Raw genomic sequence first — 24,483 nt, 5'->3', positions numbered from 1 at the left:
TACCTAGAATAATAGGCTTTAGAAGTCCTTTGGTTTCTCTTCTTGTCTACAGGCGAGAAATGTATTAAGCCTCCTAGCTTGTTCGGTAATTCAGGTTGTCTGACTTCTTTTTCTTAAGCACTGTGGTGACTCACAAGCCTTAATCCTAGAAGTTAATATTCAACTTAAGTTTCCTTTCCTCTATTAGTTATCAAATGCTGCATAACAAATCAAACCAGAACTTAAAGGCTTAAGTAGTAAAAATAATTTATTATCTCTCCTGGTTTCCGTGTATCTGGAATTCAGGAGTGTCTTGGATGGGTGGTTTGGCTTGAGATCTCTCCTCATAAGGTTATAGTTACATGTCAGGTGGGGCTGCAGGCACTTGGAGGCTTGACTTGGGCTCGGAGATACCCTTCTAAGATGGTTCACTCACATGGTCACTCACCTGTAAATTAAATATATAACTTCGGTTTGTCTCGTTTGTATTCTGCAATCGTCTACTGAACTTTTAAATAATAATGACATTTGAATGCTTAATAATTAAAATAGGGTATACGACATGTAGTAGCTAGCCTACAAGATAGCTGCCTAGCATTTATACCTTTATGTGGTTACCTCTCCCCTTCTGTATTCAATCAGGACTGGCCTATGGAATATGGTATGACAGTGTGTAGATTCTAAGGCCAGGTCATAAATGGTATTCCAGCTTCTGTTTTGGTCTTTTGGATTGTACATTCTGGGGTAAGTCAGCCAGCATGATGTGAAGATAGTCAAGCAGCCCTATGGAGAGGCTCACGTGCAGAAGAATTGAGGTGTCTTGCCAATAGCTCACACAATTTGCCAGCCCTGTGAGTGAGCCACACTGAAAATGAATCCTTCAGGCCAAGTCAGACCTGATTCAGATGCTCATAGCCCTAGCTGATATCTGACTATAACCTCATGAGAGATTGTTCTCACCAGGATGTTTTAGACCTCCAGTTGACCTAGCTGGTATTGTTCTATCAAATGACTGTTGATACCTTTTATATACTTAGCACTATGTAAAGTGTTTCAGGGAGTATAGAAATTAAAGGCAAGGCCTAAGTGTCTTAATTTCAGTGTTGATCCACTCAGATAAAGAAATTGACTAGTCACGACTTTGGGAAAAGGTTTTCTCTGCTCTTCACACTTAATGTAGTTATTATGAAGAGTTTGTTTTGCAAAGCCTACTCTCAATATTTCCTTCAAGATCAACGCATCATGTAATGATGATTGAGCTTTCTGGACACCTTTTCTCATGTTAGGTGCCATATTATCTCATCTTTCTATAGCAACTATAGGCAATCTTAACACTTTGTAATTTGCAATTTTTTAAAAAAAAATTGTCTTCTGCATCAAGCTCTTTTTTTTAATGTTTATTTTTGAGAGAAAGAGTGGGAGAGGGACAAAGAGAGAGGGAGACATAGAATCTAAAGTAGTCTCTAGGCTCCGAGCTGTCAGCACAGAGTCTGACATAGGACTTGAACTCATGAACCACAAGATCATGACCTGAGCCAAAGTCAGACACTCAACCAACTGAGCCACCCAGGCGCCCCATACATCAAGCTTTTAACGCCTTGAAAAGGAGTTAATTCTTCTATATTTTTTTAATAAATGAAGGATTGCATTGGATTAAGCTTTACGATTTCTCTTTATGACTTGGAATATCTTAAATGACATTTAAAAGATTTATGGTTCACTTTTGAACCATAAATAGTTTGATTCCTCAGAATAACCTTTTGAGATTGGTGGTTCTATCACCCTTTTAGAGATGAGGAAGCTGATGCTAAAATGACTTGCCTAAAGTTAATAGATAAATATTATAAAAGTAGGATACAAATGTCACTATACCATCAGATAATTTTATAGGGAAATGAAATCAGTGGCACATTTGCTGTTATTTTTTAGTTTCACTGTAATGTGGAAACTTTAGTTTTGTGTATCATGGCATTAAAACTGTATGTAAAATCACTTTGGTCTTTCTGTTTGGTCTTTCTGTCTTATTGAAAATACAGAAAACTTTGTAGCAAAAAAATGAAGTATAGAATAAAAATTTACAAAATTTTATGTCTGATTTTTATAGCTTAGTGATACCTTTTGAATTAATTTTTTTTTTCCTCTTTCTTCCCTTTACACCACTCCAAATCTCTTAAAGGTCTGAGGGTCATTTATGTCTTCCTGTTCGATATACACATTCCTTTCCAGAAGCCTTACAGAAGTTCTATTGTGGTGAGTTCAGGTAGGAATTTCTTACAGTTGTTTTACAAATAATCTTAATAAATATGTGCTATTAAAAATGCTATTGAACAGTACAAGTTAGATAATATTTGGCTTAGTCCGTAGTTACAACAGTAGCCATAAAAAGTAATAAACTAGCTGAGTCACAAACATGTCTACCTTACTTTCTTCTAGTCCAGGTGGAACTGTCCAGAAACCCTGACAAGTGCCCTTGGCCTGTAACATAATTGCACGTGGAGGGGTTTTCTCCATCAGTGAGATAGAGGCCACATTTCTACTTTTTAAACCTGGTTCTGTGTTCTTAGCAGTTTGGTAGAAAGATAGTTAAAACTGTTGGCTAAAATTAAGTGCTCAGATTCTGAGATTTTATATTTTTTATCCTCATCACCCATCCGGAATGGCTGAGGGTTGGATTTACTCCACTATGCTGAAGGTTCCTGATGTCTTTATTTTACATATTAAGTGCATCTTAAGCAGGGGGATGTTTTTTCATATTTTTTTTTCACTTACTGTGTTCGGAGGCCAGGCTGTCCTGAAAAAAGAAGGATGGGGGGAGGAGCTGAGATGGGGTTGGTGATGATAGTAGAGTGAGCCAAGTTGGACTACTTTTTTATTTCCTGATTTAGACTAGATTTTTATTGTTGGAGAAAGCTTTTTCTCTGGTTTTTGTGAAATTGTATTAAGTCTTCTTGACTTGTGGAATCATTAATAATGATTCCAGTTTCTATTGATTTCAGAAGTTTGGCACCTCTACAGATGACCAGTTTATAGCTACCAAATGGGAGTATATTTTTATATGCTAATCTAGCAGAATCTGTCCCACTAACTTTTTGACACATCAGTTTTTGGTTTTGAAATTAATTTTACCTGATTTTTTTTCCTTTTATCAAAAATGTTTAAGTTTTAGGTATAATCTTAAATGTTACAATATTTGTCATTGATTTCTTTTTTATTATTAAAAAAAATCATCATTACAGAATTTTAGGGGAGGGAATTTTGTCTAATCTGACCACCAGAACACAGTATTATTTTAATTTCAGAGTGCTTTCTTTTCTTCATGTTATGTTTTTGTATGAGCAAAATGCAACTATATCTAACTCAGTATCTTAGATTTAATGGATATATGATAAAGAATTAGGCTTTAATTCAGTTATGTGTGAGATTCTATATAAATACATTAGATATTTCTGTTATAATTGAGAGACCTAATCTCTAAATTTGTCTTTGAGTAGGAACCTGTGGGTTTTGGATGTTTCTGGTATAATTTGTTCATGGGATAACTAGTTTTTTAATATTTTTATTTTTTTAATTTGGTGAAATTATATCTAATTCTAAAAATACTTTATTCTATCTTAAATTAATTTGATTTTCCTTCACTCTTCTAAGGTGGTTATGGAGGCAACGAATCAGATTGTACCTTGAAGGGACTGGCATAAACCCTGTTCCCGTGGACCTTCACGAACAGCAGCTGAGTTTGAATCAACATAGCAGAGCCTTCAACATTGAAAGAGTTCATGATGAAAGTAGGTGGATTGGGAAGTAGATGTGTTTGGAGCAATATTTAACTTAGAGTTCCTTTGATTTCTAATTTCTAGAAGTAATAATTTATAATTATTTGAGGATTTTAGTGCCACTGACCATACTTAAGAAAATACAGTGAACTACTTCAGGTATAAAATTTAATGACTAGATACTGAAATAAGAAGTAAGCATATTTCCAGAAGAAATGTTATCTAGGATTGAAAACTTGTTGATTATGGAAGGATTATAAACGTCTAAGAGAATAGTTGATATTTAAGGACAGATTCTTGGCCTTAATCTTTGAAATGTCAAAAAGGAAAAAGAAAGCAGTAGAAATAAAACGAGCTAGTATGTAGATTTCATCATAATTATACACTTGTATAGTTGTATTTAAATGTATTCACCACAGTTATGCTCATTGATTTAAAACCTTTTGGTTGAGAAATTTTGCATCTTAGCCTTAAGATTTGTGTTTCAATCTCTGTAAACTGCTAAGAGAATATTAGCATAAGGTGATACGCAGTTTTTTGTTACGAGTGTTCAGGTGAATTCTCAGTTGTGAGTTAATTTGTGGGTTATAATTTAACCATATTTTCCCACTTTTTCCAGTAACTATAAGATTTTTATGATACAAGAAGATCCCAAGAGATATAGTAGATATCTACGGACTCCAGGAAAAGATATTTTTTTGTCCTGTGTTTCATTTCTTGGCTAAACTTACCAGGAAAAGCTACCTTTAAATATCTGTTTTGTCTCTGTCTTGTCGTGGTACCTGATGTTTATTTATGGTCATTGTTCTCAGAGTTTTTCATGGTGATTTAAAGCTTTTTATTTTTCAGTTTATTTATTTATTTTGAGAGAGGGAGACAGAGTGCGAGCAGGAGAGGGGCAAAGAGAGGGAGACTCCCAAGCAGGCTTCCAGCATCAGCACACAGAGCCCAGCACAGGGCTTGAACTCACAAAACCATGAGGTTGTGACCTGAGCCAAAATCAAGAGTGGGATGTGTAACCAATTGAGCCCCCAAGGCACCCCCATGGTGATTTATAGGTTTATATAGGTTAGGATATTCTTAAACTATGTGTTCATGTCATGTTTTAAAGATGCTCCCCCCACCCAATCATATGGATTCAATCATATGGATTCAATAGGAATATGGATTCCTATTACTGTTTTTCAAAGACTGCAGTAAGATTTAAATTTTTAACTAAAAGTTTTACTTTATCCCTCACCAAAAGAAGTTATTGCTACCACCAGAGATGTTTAAGATTTGGCTCTGAAATTCACCAGCTACATTATAGGAAAGCTATAGATTGATATTCAGAGATTCATTGCTCAGATTCCTGTCTCAGATTTACCGTTTAGTTTGTAAAACTAAATATATATAGAAATAAAATCACATAGTTATTAACTAAGTAACATCCAGGATGTTCACATCTGATTAATGTTTTTCTAGAAAAAGAAGAGAAAATGTTCAAAATAAAAAAAACACAAGAGAATTTCTCAAAATGTAGGCACCATTCTTTGAATTGAAAGGACTCACAAGTAATGGTAACAGATTTCAAACCAAGGTATGTCAGAATATTAGGGATGAAACAAAGCTCCTGAAAGCTTCCAGAGAGGAAGTGGTGGTGGTGATTGTGGCTGAAGTAGGTTATTTTATATGTAAAGAATCTAGAATCAGAATAGTTTCAGAATTCTCAATAGTAACACTGGAAATTACTATGCTTATTGTAATAATTATTTTTGTTAGAAGCAATTATATGATATTTAACTGTGTCTAGGCACTATTTTAGAGGGCTTTTTTGTGAGTTTTGTTATTTTTATAGCTTTATGAGAAAAAATTTAGGAAGATTTCAAATTGTATCTCATTTTTTTCTATTTAAATTCTTAGCAAGTTGGTAGGGAACATTTCTTAGGTGGGTGCCATTAGGAATTTTGAAATATTGGAGTAGATTTGAGAGTATAAATATGCTACTATGTTTTATCCTGGATTTAGCTTTCTAATTATATATTTATATGTGTTTTAATTTTTTTTTTAATTTAAATTCAAATTAGTTAACATCAGTATAGTCTTGGCTTCAGAAGTAGAACTCAGTGATTCATCTCTTACATAGGATACCCAGTACTCATGCCAAAAAGTGCCCTCTTTAATGCCAATCACCCATTTAACCCGTCCCCCTACCCACCTCCCCTCCAGCAACCCTCAGTTTGTTCTGTGTATTTTAGAGTCTCTTATGGTTTGCCTCCCTCTCTTTATATCTTATTTTTCCTTCCCATCCCGTATGTTCATCTGTCGAGTTTCTCAAATGCCACATGAGTGAAATCATATACTTGTCTTTCTTTCACTGACTTATTTCGCTTAGCATAATACCCTCTAGTTCCATCCATGTTGTCTGTTGTAAATTAAAAAAAATTTTTTTTAGAGAGAGCATGAGTGGAGGAGAGGGGCAGAGGGAGAGCGAGAGTGAGAGAGCGAGAGAGAAAGAGAGAGAGAGAGACAGAATCCTAAGCAAGCTCCACACTCAGCACAGAGCTCTATGCCAGACTTGATTTCATGACCCTGGGTTCATGACCTGAACCAAAATCAAGAGTCAGATGCTCAACTGACTGAGCCACCCAGGCTCCCCTAGCTTTCTAATTTAGAACCAAAGATTACAGAGAAAAAAAAAAATTCTAGTGTGTGTTTGTTTAACTTTTCAGCTTAAGAAAAATCTATCCTTTATTGGATTGTATTTATGTACAAGTTGTTAAAGGATATGTTCAAGGGAAGGTAGGGTTGGTATATTATTATTTTTAAAAATTTTCATCACATAAATTAGCAACTTTATTTGCAAGTCGAGTTGTATTAATTTGGATAAGTAAATTGATTTGATAAATAATCCCAGATTCTCAGTGGCTTAACATATTGAAAGTTTATTTCTATTTCATGTCACTGTCACCTGGGTGTTGAAGAACTTCCAAACAGTGCCTCCTACCATCTTCTAAGGCCTCTGAGTTTTCTATTGGATCCTCTGGAGCTTGTGGAAAGAAGAAAGAGCATAGAGTATCTTAAGGCAGGTTTTAGGAGCCAGGCTTTATCACTACTTTTCCTCATATTTCATTGGCCATTACTAGTCTCATGGGTGTACCCACTGCAAGTAAACCTGAAAACATAGTATAGCAGCATGGTGGTGAAAGAGAATTGTACATGTAGTGGTCCCTGTTACTAATATAACAATTCTATATTTAAAAATACAAATTATAATTAATTTTGTAATCCATTGTTTTGGATAGAAAATTGTTAATTGTCCTTTACATGTCCTATTGAATTAAGTTATAAATGTACAGTTTCATTGGTTAGGTAGTGTTTGGTAGTAGTCAATTAGCATGAAAGAAAATATAGGCAGAATTAAGATGATTAATGAATGAGACCTGAAGCAATCTTAATTTTCTTGTTTGACAAAGGGTTCTAGGTGAAATTCAGCAAGTACACACAATAAAAGTGCAAAATGGAAAGGAAAATTTGGGTAGGGAGAAATGGGAATAGAGGCAGAAAGTCAAGACTATATAAAATACATGGTTACAGTTTGGTGAGAAATCAGATTTATTAGTAATATTTAGTGAGTACCTACTGTTAGTTTGGCATTTGCAGAAAATCTGTGGGGAGATGTAAAACAAATTCCATTAGGAATTACCTTACGTAGGGGTGCCTGGGTGGCTCAGTCAGTTAAGCCTCTGACTTCGGCTCAGGTCATGATCTCACAGTCTGTGACTCTGAGCCCTGCGTCGGGCTCTGTGCTGACAGCTCAGAGCCTGGAAACTGCCTAGGATTCTGTGTCTCCCTCTCTCTCTGCCCCTCCCCCACTTGTACTCTGTCCCATTCTCTCTCTCTCTCTCTCTCTCTCTCTCTCTCTCTCTCCCCCTCCCTCCCTCCCACCCTCCTTCCCTCCCTCCCTCAAAAATAAACACTAAAAAGAAAAAGCAATTACCTTATGTAAAGAAAAATAATTTAAAGAATAAAATTTAGTTTTTTACATTTGTAAAACTGTTAAATTTTGACATGTGTGAGAATGATAGATCTAGTACCAAATTAAGACAATTTCAAAAGTTAGGTTTTATAATCTTTAATGTGAATTTGATTAAACATATCAAATTTTTTGATATACCTTTTTGTGTCAAGTTTTTTCAGCTATATTATGAGATTGAGCTGATCACGTTAGCCCATTGTACAGTTTAATCAGATAACAAGTTTTCTTATGGTCTTTAGCATTGTATGACAACTTGTTATATTCAAAAGCATCATTGGGTCCCCCATAGACTGTTGAATCCAAAAGAAATGAGATACGTGTAATTAGTGTCTAATAAACATATAAACAGGAATATAATAGGGTAGCAAGTCAGGAGAATATTAGATCAGTGGTTGTGTTGGTGACAGTGGTAGAGATTTTATTAGTATATGAGGTATTTAGTGTGTATTAGATATTTATTACTGCATAACGAATCATCCCCAAATTTAGCATCTTAAAACACAAATATTTATGATTTCAGAGATTGTGAAGGTCAAGAATCCAAGAACAGGTTAGATTGTTAGTTCTGGTTTAGAGTCTTTTGGGAGGAGGATCAAGCTGTCATCCAGGACAGCAGTATCTGAAGACATCTGGGACTGGAAGATGTGCTTCTCAGCTCCTCACATAACTGTTAGCGGGAGGCTTTAGTTCCTCACTATGTAGGCCTCTTTATTGGACTGCTCATGAAGTCTCTCCCCATCCCCCCAACCCCCCAGAAGCCAAGTGATCTGAGAAAAGAGGCTGAGGTGGAAGGAAGCCAGGGTGGCTTTTTAAACCAAATCTCTGAAGTGTCGTACCATCACTTGTATCGTACCCTATTTGGTCACATAGACCAAACCTAATATGCTATCAGAGAGTTACACAAGAATGTGAATACCTGGAGGCAGGATTCACTGGGGACCCTGTTAGAGGCTAGTTACCACAGTCCAGGTAGACTTTCAAGCTTTGACTTAGGAGAAAGCATGGAGGAGACAGAGAAGGGAACTTGTTCCACAATGCTTGCCCAGCGAGAGTTGGGTGCAATGAATCTGCTTTTGGTGACATTGAGAAGATGAGGTTGGCATTTCCAGTTGGGAGACTGATAAAAGATAAGTAAAAGAAACCATTTGAAGGTGACAATTGCAATTTTAATTGAGAAAGCAGTGGGAATCCTTTGGAGGATTTTGTGATGAAGTGAGGTTTAAATATCATCAAGGCAGATTACATAAACTGTGCATATAGCCTTATAGAATAAAAAAGAAAAAAAAGACATTTTTCAGAAGTCATGAAAGGAGATGTGGCAGTGTTCCTTCAGGACTACTATTGCTAGAAACACTCTTGAAGTTTTCTATTTAAAAAAAAAAGAAATCTGATCTCTAATAATAACTGATTTGGTTTCCAGTATGAGCCATGGGTGTAATTTGCCACTTAACTTCAAAGTGGCTCTCCTCTGGAAGTACTTGATCATTTCTACCTCTGAAGCTTTTAGAGAGAAATTAAATGTGACAACAAAAATCTTATGAGAAGAATAAATATGTATTTTCTCGGTCTTGAAAAATTGTTTCAAGAAGAATTAAGGCTTATTTTGGAGAGCTAGAGGCTTCATTGCAGCAATGTTAGATGACTTTGAGGTTCATATTATGAACATTTTATTTATTTTTTAATATTTTTGTTTTTTATTTTTTTATAATTTTTTTCGCATTTATTTATTTTTGAGAGACAAAACAAGACAGAGCGTGAGTGGGGGAGGGGCCAAGAGGGGAGGGGGGGACACCGAATCTGAAGCAGGCCCCAGGCTGTCAGCACAGAGCCTGATGCGGGGCTCAAATCCACGGACCCTGTGATCATGACCTGAGCTGAAGTCAGATGCTTAACCGACTGAGCCACCCAGGCGCCCCAGTTTTTTCATGTTTTATTTATTTTTGAGAGAGCGAGCGAGTGAGCATGAAAGAGTCAAATGAGCATGAGTAAGCGGGGGAGGGGCAGAGAGAGACAATCTGAAGCAGACACCACACTGTCAACACAGAGCTGACACGGGGCTTGAACCCACGAGTGGTGAGATCATGACCTGAGCTGAAGCTGGATGCTGAACTGACTGAGCCATCCAGGCGCCCCTATTATGAACACTTTTTTTTTTTTTTTAATTTTTTTTTTTTTCAACGTTTATTTATTTTTGGGACAGAGAGAGACAGAGCATGAACGGGGGAGGGGCAGAGAGAGAGGGAGACACAGAATCAGAAACAGGCTCCAGGCTCTGAGCCATCAGCCCAGAGCCCGATGCGGGGCTCGAACTCACGGACCGCGAGATCGTGACCTGGTTGAAGTCGGACGCTTAACCGACTGCGCCACCCAGGCGCCCCTATGAACACTTTAAATAAATATTTTATTTATATGTTAATAATGTTAAAGTATGGATTATAGTGAAAAGTGTGAATATTGTAATGTCTCATAAAATTGAAATCCTAACGTTTCTAAGATTTAAACAAGTTGTCTTGAAAAAATTTTTTTCATCACCTTCAGGACCTGAGGCTTCAGGACCCCAGCTTTTGCCAGTGAGGGCACTAAATGAAGTCTTCATTGGGGAGAGTCTATCATCCAGGTACTTTTAAACCTGTGATCTTGAGTTTGAGTTTGGAATTTAATGTTTTAGTATTTTTTAGATATTTATTCAATTTCTATAACTTAAGAATTATAAATAATTAAGGTGGTAGAAGTAATAGAAGTGAATTATTAAATGAAATATTTCCCAAACCCTCTCACACATTTATACGTGTTAAGGGGAAAGAAGGTTCTATGACCAAAAAAGTTTGTGAAACCCTAGATTAAACAAAAAGTTATTTGGGTCCTGTTACTGCAGAGCCTTTAATCTATCATATAGGTGGCTTTATAAATGTTTAAGAGAATGATATACTAGGCATACATTTGCAGTTTTTACAAACTTTTATAGACAGTCCATATCACAACTTCTCTACTAATTATCTTAATAGTGTCCCTTAAGGTAGATTTGTTTGCTTATTTTTATCCAGGATCTAGTTAAGGATTATGCATTGCATTGGCCATCATGGCCCTTCAGAATTAAGAACAGTTCCTCAGTCCCACCACTGTTTTTTCATTCATGATATTAATATTTTGGAATAGTCTAACCCAGTTGGTTTGTAGAATATCCCTTGTTTTAGATTTGTATGATTTTTTTCCTATGCATGATGAGATTCATGCTAAACATGTTGGGCAGGAATACTACTTGGTGCTAATTGTATCCCTTATGCAACATCGTATGTCAAGTATATTGACAGTTTAAGATTTGTAACCATTATTAGCAAATATTAAGGTTAATAAAGTTCCTCATTAGTATAAAAATAATAGTATTTTATTACTGATGAAATGTTTTGTGGGTGTTGAGTATAACTTAGGCTTATATTGTCAGAATTTTGTTTCAAAACTTTTTGTGTGACATTAGTTACCAGCTGTAAAATGACTGCCATAATGTAACGTTAATTTAATTCTTCATTGTCATTTAGAACTTGCTTTTGCATTTTTCTAGATGTAAATGAATTAGGAATGGAAAATTAGAGATGAATCTGTCCCACTTTGCTGCTACCAGAACCATGTGACCCTTTGAAGATCATGTAGTTGATTCCCTAGCTTACTGAGAGTTCCATGTATTCTGGAATTCTGTTCGTTGTCCTGTCTTTTCATAAGAAGTTTAATTATGATGAGAAATGTTTGTCTTAATTAAAGAAGATATCTCTGTTTTAGCCAATCATTAACTCAGGTAGTACTGAAAAGAACAAAGCTTGATTCAGCAGCATGCTTTGGCCAATCTTTTTCAGTTATAATTATTTTGATTAATGTAATTTTAAGTTTATTCAGTAAAAATATATTGTGTACCTGCTATGTGTGACATGCAAGTCACTAGGGATCTTATTTTTTTTGGAGCGTGGTAAAATGTATAATTTTTTAAAGTATTAAAAGTAAAAGTTATTCTTCAAAGGAATCCTAAACATACATTCTTTACAGAATGTAAAGTGTAAATATGTTTATTTTAACATAGTAATAAGACTTACACTATACATAAGATTTTTTCTTTTGCTGTATACCAAGTTTGAAGCAATATGGAAGTGAATAATGGATACTTTTATGTGATAAAGAAGGCAGAAAATGTATCTCTAATTAGTGATATAATTTAGTCATGATTACTAAAAACAGAAGGCAGAAAGCAACAACTTTAAATGAAATTGAAGAAATTTCTACATTAAATAGATGACAAATGAAACCTTGCCATTTGTGACAGCATGGATGGACCTAGAGGGTTTTATGCTAAGTGAAATAAGTCAGTTAGAGAAAGGCAATTACCATGTGATTTCACTCATAATGTGGATTTTAAGAAACAAAACAAATGAACAAATAGAAAAAAAAAGAAACAGACTCTTAAATACAGAGAACAAACTGGTGGTTGCCAGAGGGGAGGGGTGGTGGATGAAAGAGATAGAGGGGTTTAAGAGAGCACTTGTCTTGATGAGCTCTGAGAGATGTATACAATTGTTGAATCATACTGTACATCTGAAACTAATAGAACACTGTTAATTATACTTGAATAAAAAAATAATAGGTGACAAAGGTAAAAATGTTTTGTAAGTTTATGTTTATCCTAGAGAAGCCATTTAATGGCTTATGATATTCGGTTTGTATATTTTAAAAGTTGTAACTTCTGAGAGCTTCTACTAGTGTTGCTTTATAATTTGTACTTACTAAAAATTAAATAACTTATAAAAGGAGGAAAACTGGGATCAGTTGACAGACTTGGGAATTCAGTGAAGTCCCATTAGATTTTAGATTGAATGTTGTTTTCTGTGGCAGCAGTGATTTGGTTGGTTTATCTCCTAAATAATGTCTGATGCTGCTTCTTTTTGTGTTCTTTGAGCCTCACCTTATATCCTTACTAAGATAAGGAGACCAGTGGGTTCACTTCTGATGCTATTGAAAAAGTTCTCACTATTGGAAGTATTAGAACTTACTTTTAAAGAATCTATGACATAGACCCTTAGCTGGAGAGGAAATGAACACTTACTGGATGCCTGCTGTGTGTCAGGCACTGTGTGTATTACCGCATTAAACTCTCATAGCAACCCTGTGAGAAAGGGTAGTTGTAATTATCAGTGAAAAAACTGAGATTTGAAGAGTTCAAATGACTTGTCCTTGGTCATATAATTAATTAGTTAGCATTAGAACTGTCATATAAAACCCAGTATTTCTGATTCCAGGTCCTGTACTGAGGCTTCACTATGCCCTGAAAACTTAAGTGCTTTGCTTGGAAAATATGAAGTGCAGCAATATTATTCCTGCCTCATTTATAATGTTCTTACATTTAAGAACATTTTAAAAGCCCAATTTTTTTTTCTTTTCTCCTATTTGTTCTAACCTAGAATGTCTTATTCTTGGGCTGTAGCAGTGGAGAATTTAAGAAGAAGTATACCCACTCTAAAGGGACTGTGAGTTTTATTGCTGCCTTAAAAAAATAATTTCCCTGAAAAAAAATTTCTGAGTTGACTAATCTTGATAAACCTGCATGTGAGAATGACACTAAATTTGCTCATTGTTTTGGACTCAACACCTCTTACCTGACTATACTTTTCTTCCTCTCCAGCTCTGCTTCTCTCCTGTCCCCACTTAACTCTAATCAATCTTTTGTTTCAGTGTGATTCTGGCATAATAGCAGCCATTCCTGTAGAGTTGACTGGCTTGTCTGAATGTAATAGGCTCCTAATATGCCTAAAATTCCCAACATTCTAGGAAGACATAACAAAGCTATGAAATAGATTAAATGTGAATATTAGGCCTATCTTTTATGAAGAATGGTGACTTCAGAAAAAAAATGAAAAGGAGTTGTGCCATGTAAAACCTTTAAAGATTGAATTTGGCAGGAGAAATTGAAAGGGTTAAAATAAGAGATAATATTATCCAATGAATGTTAGTGTTTGCAAGCCTAATAATTGTCATTATTGGAAAAGCTATATTAAGAGTTTAACTTTTTTATCTGCTGAACAAAAATAACCCAGTGTTGATCAATGACACCATTATTTTAAGATACAGTTTACAAAATAAGCTTTTACATGTTTCAAAAGTTTTTTTGAATAATTGCAAATTTGTATGTTCATACAGTTAAGGAATAGTGCCATTTTTTCTGGTGTCAGAAAACCCATTTGATTTAATACTTATGAAATACTGTAAGAAATAGAAATCTCTAAAGAAATTATAGTTTTAGTTTTATTCCTAGTTTTGCCCACTGATGCAGTACTGAGAATTTTCTTTAGAACTTTATCTCTCTTAGCCTACTATCAATTCAAAAGGCACATTAACATGTAACTTAAAAAACACGAGTTGACCAGGAACTGTTGGTAACTTGAAGGATTAGATACAGATTGGGATATATCAAGAACTATCTACCAAGAATGAAACTCACTTAAGAATGGTATTTTCTTTTTGAATTCTGAAATAAGGATCTGTATGTGTTAGAGTCCATAAAAACAGTAGAAGCAATCATAGGTAAAAATTTATAAGGAGCCCTTGTTTGAAATGTTAAAATACTGATATAAAGGAGCATATGGATAGGAGAGGGATGCAGTTTTACAGATTTTTTTTTTTTTTTACTTTTTTACTTAATCAGTATTGGTATTAGCATCATGGTGTGCGTGCCTAAGTCAGGTATGTCTGAGTCAAGCTGGCCCACTTAGAGTCCATTAGTTCTGAAGAAACGGTGTTTGTCTTATTTACCGTGAGCCATAAATTCAGCAAATCCAGTTTTATATTCTCAATTCTTAGGGCTTCCTACTATGAGATTTCAGTTGATGATGGTCCATGGGAAAAACAGAAGAGTTCAGGGCTCAATTTGTGTACTGGAACAGGATCAAAGGCCTGGTGAGTACCTTGGGATGTTACTTATTGACTTTTGTGAAATATTTTAAGTAATGTAATTTACTCGATGCTGCATATCAGTGTATCTAAGGCCTCTGAAACGCAAGAGGTAGCCTGGTGTTGTTATGTTGGTTGGCCCAGTTTCTGCTTTACTCATCAGTTGGCTCTAGAAGTCCTGCCTGGACTTCTTAGATTAGAGCTATAGCATGGATTTGGTCATTTTTTAGCCTGTTGCCCTAGGTTTGTAAAGAGAAAAAAGAAAATGTTTTGGGGGACTGTATTGTTTTTAAATGAAAAATATTTTAAATAATAGTAAAGAAATGAAAACAACTACAGTAACAACAACAAATGTCCTGGAGGTTTGTGCGTCAAAGGCTTAACTAGAGATAACTTGGGCTCCTGTATCTTGTTTACCCTATAACCTCTCTCTGGGTAATGGCTTCGCTTCTTGGTACACAGACATGGATGCCTCCCAGACTTTTATCTGTAGCTATCTTGTTTCCTGAGCCCGAACTTCTGTTCTAAAATTACCTACTAAATAGAATGTTAATAGACCTTCAAATTCAACACATTCAAAACTAAATTTATTATCTTCAGGTTTTTTTTAAGGTTTTATTTATTTATTTTGAGAGAGAGAGAGAGAGAGAGAGAGAGAGAGAGCGAGCGAGCAAGTGGAGGGGCAGAGAGAGAGGGAGAGAGAAAATCCCAAGCAGGCTCCACACTGTCAGCACAGAGCCCATGTGGGGCTTGAACTCAGGAACTGTGAGATCATGACCTGAGCCAAAATCAAGAATCGGACACTTAACTAAGTGAGCCACCCAGGCGCCCCCATCTTTAGTTTTTCTTGCTGTGATCCCTGTATTGCTTAATAATATCACTGTTATCATGAGTTCATGCTCTAGAGAAAAAACAGTACTCCTTAAAACCTGGCTCTTACTTTTGAGTCTCCCTGTTCTCCTCTTTACATGTACTGGTCTCTGAATCCTGCCAGTCACGCTTCTGAAGTCCTTGCCCCTCTTTTTCAGTTTCTACTGCTGTGTGGTCTACTGCTCTATGCCACACTTCTGTTTCTGCAGTTTCTACTGCTGTTTGGTCCAGGCCCATCTTTTTAGTGAATAATCTTTGTGCCTCACCCTTTATTCTTCAGGCTGTCGTCCATACTGCCAACAGAGTAATATTTCTAAAATGTAGATAAATTTGACTATTCCTTTCTGTGCTGTAAAAGCTTCTTTGACTTCTGTGTTCAGATTAGTCTGCGTGTAAGACCCTTTAAATATGATCTAAGAAACTTCACCAGCCTATTGTTGCCTTACTCTAACTCATTGGCACAATGGGGACACTGCAGGCTACTTGCAATTCTCAGCACAAGCCACATTGTCTCTGGGCTTTTTGTTTTTGCTCAGTGCAACTTCTTCCTGCATTGAATGCCTGAACATTTTCCACTTTCCTTCCCCTGGCTGAAAAATCCAGTCTTCAAATGTCATTCTCTGTAGGAAATCTCTACTAGGACCTAGTTCTTTTCATCAGCATAATGAATCCCCTTTTGGTGCATCCCAAGCACTTTTTCGTAATAGCACTTTGATAGCACTTACCACATTATTAGTTCTCTAATTACCTAATACCCAGCTGGTTTGAGCAACTTGAGGTATTTGGCATGGTGACTAGTGGTTTTTTTGTTTGTTTAATTTTTGCATGTATAGCACAGTACCTAATACATATTCTCTCATTTTTTTTTCAAATAAATGACTACATGCTTACAAATACAGCTAGCAAACACAGTATTAATCTGTGATTTTAAGTTTGGATAGTTTAAAATGGAGTTTTACTTCCCATTTTTTCGGTGTTTTTAATACTTTTTATTGTGGAAAAACTTAAAGATCTGTAAGAGTAGGCAAAATAGTATAATCAATATCTGTGTACCCATTAGTCAGTTTCAATAATTATCAACACATGCCCAATCTTGTTTCCCTTTTGTCTTTTTTTGTCTCATAATACTTAAGTAATTTTCAGACATCACAGTTCATTCATAAGTACTTAGTAACTTCACATCTTTTAAAAATATCCTAGTCTTAGCCAAATAAACCTTTGGAGAAAAATGAGAAGTATCATTTTAAAATATTGGTTAATATTTCATTTTCCTGAGGGGGCCAGTGAGAACTACATGTCTAAAATGACTTTAACAGTAGTTTGCAAAAGTAATTTAATAATCTAAGATGCTATAAAATTATTTTGTAGCCCTCATAAAATGAAAACATTAGTTAATTGCTTTAATTTATCATAACATCTTTTCTGCTCAACATGATATGTTACTTGGTGAAAACTGGATTGAAAATCAGAAATGGTTTCCCAGATCCTTCTCCTCTTCTCCTAGGATTCTCACCGCCCCCCCCCCCCCCCCCCCCCCCCCGCACCCCCATCGTGGGCAAAGGTGTAATTGAAAAGAGTACTGGCCTGGAAGTTAGAGAGACCTGGCAAAATCACCAACTAGCTTTGTGATCTTGTACAAGTTTCCTTTTCTGAAAAATGAGGGGAAATGGAACAGATAAAATAAGATTATCTTCTGGACTGTGATTCTGTAGGTTCTGTTGTATGCAGTAAATACAAGCTATCAGTTATTTAGCCCCTGTTACTTTGAATATACTGTGGTAGGTACTTTTTATACATTGACTATAATTCTTACAGAAATCCTGCAAGAAAGTGGTAGTATCCCTGTTTTATAAAGTAGAAATTGAGGCTTCACAAGGATAAACAATTTAGGGTGAGGTCAGAACTAATGTCAGAACCTGGATAAAAAAAGCTCAGGTGTGCTTGACTAAAAAGCCAGTGCTTTTTTGACTGCCAGCTTTTTAATGTTTATTTATTTTTGAGAGAGACAGAGACAGAATGTGAGTGGGTTAGGGGCAGAGAGAGAGAGAGAGAGAGAGAGAGAGAGAGGGAGAGAGAGGGAGAGAGAGGGAGAGAGAGGGAGAGGGAGAGAGAGGGAGACAGAATCCGAAGCAGGCTCCAGGCTCTGAGCTGTCAGCACAGAGTCCGACGCGGGGCTCCAACTCACAAACCGTGAAATCATGACCTGAGCCAAAGTCGGGTGCTTAACTGATGGAGCCACCCAGGCGCTCCTGACTGCCAGTTTTTAAATGCAGAGGGGGAGCTGTCTGTAGAAGCCACTGGTTCAAAGATGTGTCACTAGGTTGTATCGAAAAATTATTAAGGTAAACTTGCTAATCTTAGTGAAACCGTGGTTATGCTAAAGGCAGTGAATAGGCTTTTGACTTTTGCACTGGGGTGTATGTGATTTTATTTTTTTTATTAGAAAAAATGTTTTAATGTTAATTGATTTTTGAGAGAGAGAGAGACAGAGCATGAGCGGGGGAAGAGCAGAGAGAGAGAGACACACAGAATCTGAAGCAGGTTCCAGGCTCTGAGCTGTCAGCGCAGAGCCCAGTATGGGGCTCGAACTCACAAATCACAAGATCATGACCTGAGCTGAAGTCAGATGCTTAACCGACTAGCCACCCAGGTGCCCCTGATTTTGAATGTTTTCAACCTTTCAGTAGTAAGAAGAGCATAAAGGATAAGAGCCATAGGCTTGCTTGTAAAGCAGTCCTGCCCTCCATTGCCACACACCTTATAGTTGAGTCCTGTGTTCCCATTGGATGTGAATAAATGTGGCTTAGATTAGAATTTCATTCATTTCTGTGTTGCTTAATAAAGTCTGATGTCTAGAACTCTGTCACTAACTATATCCTATCCCTGCCACCTAGATTACTCAGCCTCTTCTCTCTTCAGCCTATGTAGCTTGCTTGCTTCTAATGTTCTACCTTACTCCCTCCCATTGCTGATTGTTCTTTGCCTGTGATTGCGTTTTCCCATTCATCTTCTGTCCTTCTCTTCAGAAAATGGAGGGAGAGAGGAGAAGCCTAGGGGCCAGAAGGACTGAGGAAAGCTATACATTTCCATACATTAATAACTTTTATCAAACTACCATTAAAAAAATTTTTTTAACATTTATTTATTTTTGAGAGTGTGAGCAGGGGAGGGGCAGAGAGAGAGGGAGACACAGAATACAGAGCCTGATGTGGGGCTCCAACCAACGAACCATGAGATCATGACCTGAGCTGAAGTCAGATGCTTAACCAACTGAGCCACCCCAGTGCCCACCCCCCTTTTTAAAGTTTATTTATTTTGAGAGACACAGACAGCACAAGTGGGGGAGGGGCAGAGAGACAGGGAGACAGAATCCCAAGCAGACTTCATGCTGTCACTGCAGAGCCCGATGCGGGGCTCAAATCCACAAAACCATGAGATCATGACCTGAACCTAAACCAAGTCAGATGCTTAACTGACTGAACCATCCAGATGCCCCTTGAACTACCATTTCTAAGCACTTTCTTTGTCTGAGCTAAATATGTTAAATTTTCAAAAAAACTCTGGAAGTAGGTGATTATTTTTTAAAGTTTATTAATTTATTTTGAGAGAGAGCATGTGTGCGATTAGGGGAAGGGGAAGAGAGAGAGGAAGAGAGGGAATCCCAGGAAGGCTCTGCACTGATGTGGGGCTCAAACTCATGAACCGTGAGATCATGACCTGAGCTGAAATCAGACGTTTAACTGACTGAGCCACCCAGGTGCCCCTGGAAATACGTGATTTTATTTTCGTTAATAGAGTAGTAAAGTCTCAGAAGTTTCCCAAAGCCATATGGCTAATAAATGGTGAAGACAGACTTTAAATTCTGTAGACCTTAGGAATCACTGGAAAGAAAGGAATAGAATAGCTTATTTCTTTTACTCTTTTTTTTTAAATTTATTTTTTATTTTTTAAAATTTAAATCCAAATTAGCATATAGTGAAACCATGATTTCAGGAGTAGATTCCTTAATGCCCCTTCCCCATTTAGCCCATTCCCCCTCCCACAACCCCTCCAGCAACCCTGTTTGTTCTCCATATTTATGAGTCTCTTCTGTCTTGTCCCCCTCCCTGTTTTTATATTCTTTTTTCCCTTCCCTTATGTTCATCTGTTTTGTCTCTTAAAGTCCTCATATGAGTGAAGTCATATGATTTTTGTCCTTCTCTAATTTCACTTAGCATAATACCCTCCAGTTCCATCCACGTAGTTGCAAATGGCAAGATTTCATTCCTTTTGATTGCCGAGTAATACTTCATTGTATATACTCCACATCTTCTTTATCCATTCATCCATCGAGGGACATTTTGGGCTCTTTCCGTACTTGGCTATTGTTGATAGTGCTGCTATAAACATGGGGATGCATGTGTTCCTTTGAAACAGCACACCTGTGTCCCATGGATAAATGCCTAGTAGTGCAATTGCTGGGTCATAGGGTAGTTCTATTTTTAGTTTTTGAGGAACCTCCATACTGTTTTCCAGAGTGGCTGCACCAGCTTGCATTGCCACCAACAATGTAAAAGAGATCCTCTTTCTCCGCATCCTCACCAACATCTGTTGTTGCCTGAGTTGTTAATGTTAGCCATTCTGACAGGTGTGAGGTGGTATCTCATTGTGGTTTTGATTTGTATTTCCCTGATGATGAGTGATGTTGCGCATTTTTTCATGTGTCGGTTGGCCATCTGGATGTCTTCCTGGAGAAGTGTCTATTCATGTCTTTTGCCCATTTCTTCACTGGATTTTTTGTTTTTTGGGTGTTGAGTTTGATAAGTTCTTTATAGATTTTGGATACTAACCCTTTATCTGATATGTCATTTGCAAATGTCTTCTCCCATTCTGTCGGTTGCCTTTTAGTTTTGCTGATTGTTTCCTTCACTGTGCAGAAGCTTTTTATTTTGATGAGGTCCCGATAGTTCATTTTTGTCTTTGTTTCCCTTGCCTCTGGAGATGTGTTGAGTAAGAAGTTGCTGTGGGCAAGATCAAAGAGGTTTTTGCCTGCTTTCTCCTTGAGGATTTTGATGGCTTCCTGTCTTACACTGAGGTCTTTCATCCATTTTATTTTTGTGTATGGTGTAAGAAAGTGGTCCAGGTTCATTCTTTTGCATGTCTCTGTCCAGTTTTCCCAGCACCACTTGCTGAAGAGACTGTCTTTATTCCATTGGATATTCTTTCCTGCTTTGTCAAAGATGAGTTGGCCATACGTTTGTGGGTCCATTTCTGGATTCTGTTATGTTCCATTGATCTGAGTGTCTGTTCCTGTGCCAACTTTTACTCTTAATTCTTGATATTAGGAGATAAAAGTTTTCCTATGTGACCCTCTCCTTGCTTTGACTATATAAAATATGGAAATGTATGACTTTGGATAAGATAGTTGTTATAACTGATAAACCCCCACTCAGTGAATTAACACAATAGAAGTTTATTTCTTGTTCTTATAAAGTCCAAGTGGGTGTTCCCAATTGGGAGGTGGGTCTCAAAGTGGTGACTCCAGGTATCCAGGCTCTTTGCATCATCTGCTTCAACCATCTTTTAAACATAGCTCTTGAAGTCACTCTACTCATTTAAATGAAGCCACAGAAGGAAGAAAAGCATGGAGGGTCACCTATGGCAGGCTTATGAGACAGTCTTAGATATGTTGTCTATGACATCTACTCTCATTCCTGTAGCTAGAACTCAGTCACATGGATTTATGGCAAGAAAGGATGGAAAAGATAGTCTAAGTATGCATGTAAGTACACACACACACACACACACACACACACACACACGAAGGGTTTGGGGATTGGCTCTCCCATTTTGCACTTCCCAAAATTCCTCCACAGGATATAGGATGTAGGGGTTATGTTGCATAGCAGGTTGTCTCTGATTTGTCCCATTGTCATCTCAGTCCTCTTCCCAGCATGGAACACGATTTGCTACATTCACTGGGAGAAGTACTACTGAGCGCAATCACATATATTTCTGTGTGTTTTTTTAAAAGACTTTTCCCAGTTCCCTTCCTTTACACATTCTGTTTTAGCTGACTTAATTAAGGGTAAGTGTTCTTAAGTGAAGAAAGCTTTACTAGCTAAAGAAGAGACGAGATTCAATTTGTCTTCAATTTGATTGTCTTTAGTGGAAGTTTTATCTGATTTCAAATGGAAACTCTTAGAATGGCAAAGGTTGTAGACCTAAGAATAAAGGCATCATGTGTTAGCTCATACCTGTTTAAGCATATAGTTTGTCTTTGATGTAGAATATAAACCACTCCTAAAGGGAGAGTGAATTGCCTGAGATCCAGGTTACAACCATAGGAAATTCGTCTTAACCCCAATTCAGAGGACTTAGTTTGGGTTGGCTTATGATATCCCTAATAAATCATAATTCTAGGAATATTTGATCAAATCATAGAAGACTTTTGTTCTCTTAAATTAAGTCTTCAAGGGTCACCTGGGTGGCCCAGTTGGTTGAGTGACTATCGAATTCGGCTCAAATCATGATCTCACGGTTTGTGGTTTCAAGCCTCACGGTGCCTGCTTAGGATTTGCTCTCTACCTCTCTGCTCCTCGCGGGCTCATGTGCTCGCTCTCAAAATAAAAAAAACTCAAAGAAAAATTAAATCTTCAGTATTTTAATTCAGTGGAACCCTAATAAACATGGCTCATTTTATGTGACTTTTAATTTAAAATAAAATTCTGAAACCATATCTTCTAATGTCAATTAGAATATAATTCATGCATATCTCTTTCATTTGATACTTTCATTCGGTATTGAGTTCTTGCCATGAGCCAGGTAGTGCCGCAAATGCCTTGCAGTGTGTATGTAATTATGCAGACAGTAATTATGATGAGATATGTATTGCGAACTTCACGCTGAACAGTAAAAAAGTCAGGACACTTACTGGTGAAAAATAGAATATGGTGAAAAATAGAATAGGCAAGGGCCAGATTTGGGATTTTTTTAGCATAGGGATTTGGTGTGTGAATGACCCCAAATTTTTAATATAAAACTTGTTACCTGCATTTTTAAGAGAATGCCCTAAATGTTATCACATTTCTCAAAACGTGAAGGGCATAGGGTTGGAAGTGTATGCAAGAGTATCTATTACTCCCCCTCCTCAGAAAGGTTAAGAGCCACTGAATTATGTTTATAGAGTTGTTTGGGTCATTATGCTGCTGTTCATTGAGATTATCTACTGAGGCCATGTGAGAATTCTGTAGCAACAGAATTCTGAATTACTGGAAAGAATTAAAAAGAAGAAAAAACCCAAAAACGTTTCCTTAACCTTCTTTGTAGACCCAAGGACAGAGCTACTTTTAGGTGATTCGTGTTTGTGTTAACATTTGTTCTTAAGTGTTTAAGCAAAGCATCACACTGGTAAAGATTTCTCATCTTTTCTATTTTGTAATTTAAAGAAATATTTACAAGTTAAAAATAGGTTATAGTACAGGGACACCTTGGGTGGCTCGGTAGGTTAAGTGTGTCTGATTTCAGCTCAGGTTATGATCTTGCAGTTTGTGGGTTCACGTCCCACATCGGACTCTGCTTGGGATTCTCCCTCTCCTTCTCTGTCTGCACCTCTCCTGCTCATGCTCTTTCTCTCTCAAAATAAATAAATAAACATGAAAGAATGTTATAGTACAAAAGGGTTTAAAATGAAAAGCTAGTCTTTCATTTCATATATCTAGTACTAATCTCCAGGCACAACCTATATATATATATATATATATATATATATATATATATATATATATATACACACACACACACACCCATACACACACATATACATATATACATATATATATAACGCATATTCTGTATAATGCCTTTGTTGTTTTTTTTTAACTTATGTTTCTATCAGCACATACAGTTCTATTTTATGCTTTTTAATCTCTACATAGTAACATATTTAACCAGCTTCCTACGGCTATGAGTTGTTTTGCTATTATAAACAATGCTTCAGTAAATATCCTTGTACATGTCTTTTGTGTACTATAGACAGAAGTATCTTTTGGGATAAATTAGGATGAGTAATATGTTCATTTAAAATTTTAATAGTGAAGAATTGCCATCCAACTGCAACTTCCATAATGCCATCATGTATGAATGAGAATGTCTTTCATATACCTTTCATACATTATCAGTTTTTAATTTATGTGTCCTTAAGTAGGAGTAAGATTGAACGCTTTTTCATGTAAGCCTATAAACCGTTTACTTTGCCCACTTTTTAAAAGTGGGTGAAGTACCTATCATATTTTGGTTGCTTCTTCTTGATAATTTCTAAGAGTTCTCTGTATATTAAGTAGATAATTCCTTTTTAATTTAAAGTGTGTTTTTAGAATGAGAACAAAGAACTTACATGGTGTTTCTTTCTAGGTCATTCAATATTAACAGGGTTGCGACCCAGGCTGTGGAAGATGTTTTAAATATTGGTGAGTACCAGAATAGCTATTTATGTTACAATTATAATGTACTATATAATGTATATATTTTATTGTATGTTAGCTATTATGACATTATTTAATCAAGATATTCCACCCTTTCCTTTTTCAATAGCAAAACGACAAGGAAATTTAAGTCTTCCATTGAACAGAGAATTGGTAGAGAAAGGTCAGTGACTAATGATCATAATTACTAACAGTTTCATTCAAGTTCTGTATCAGTCTTTAGGATGTTATTATGAAGTATACTTGTCTAATTAGCAAAGCATTGTACTTTTTTTGACTCAAATGGGCCCTTGATATAATACCTTTACGTATATTTAAACAATAAAAAGTTTAGAGCTGGACTTTATATTAGATTTTTGTGAACTATGAAATATAACCTCTGTGCCAAAACTCTTAACTACATACATATTCTGGGGGATAGGAAAATATAGAAAAATACAGATATGGCAAATGGGAA

At 36.4% G+C, this 24,483-nt stretch overlaps 1 protein-coding gene across 3 annotated transcripts in view; it reads left to right on the top strand.

Moving 5' to 3' along the window:
* NADK2 (NAD kinase 2, mitochondrial) overlaps positions 1–24,483 on the top strand; it is a 49,374-nt gene that overhangs the window by 18,148 nt on the left and 6,743 nt on the right. For 2 of the 3 annotated variants that reach the window (XM_040495429.1, XM_040495442.1), the window contains exons 5-11: positions 2,156–2,239; positions 3,625–3,761; positions 10,306–10,384; positions 13,209–13,274; positions 14,605–14,700; positions 23,956–24,011; positions 24,136–24,189. In XM_040495429.1, coding sequence (XP_040351363.1) covers positions 2,156–2,239; positions 3,625–3,761; positions 10,306–10,384; positions 13,209–13,274; positions 14,605–14,700; positions 23,956–24,011; positions 24,136–24,189 — 572 coding nt within the window. The remainder of the gene's footprint in view (positions 1–2,155; positions 2,240–3,624; positions 3,762–10,305; positions 10,385–13,208; positions 13,275–14,604; positions 14,701–23,955; positions 24,012–24,135; positions 24,190–24,483) is intronic. The other variant, XM_040495436.1, reaches the window with a different exon arrangement.

Source organism: Herpailurus yagouaroundi, unplaced genomic scaffold (genome assembly GCF_014898765.1).
Source record: "Herpailurus yagouaroundi ecotype Mexico unplaced genomic scaffold, PumYag 29, whole genome shotgun sequence".
NCBI classification, from domain to species: Eukaryota; Metazoa; Chordata; class Mammalia; order Carnivora; family Felidae; genus Herpailurus; species Herpailurus yagouaroundi.
Note: the sequence above shows the minus strand (reverse complement) of the source record. Positions and strands in the feature narration are given on the sequence as shown.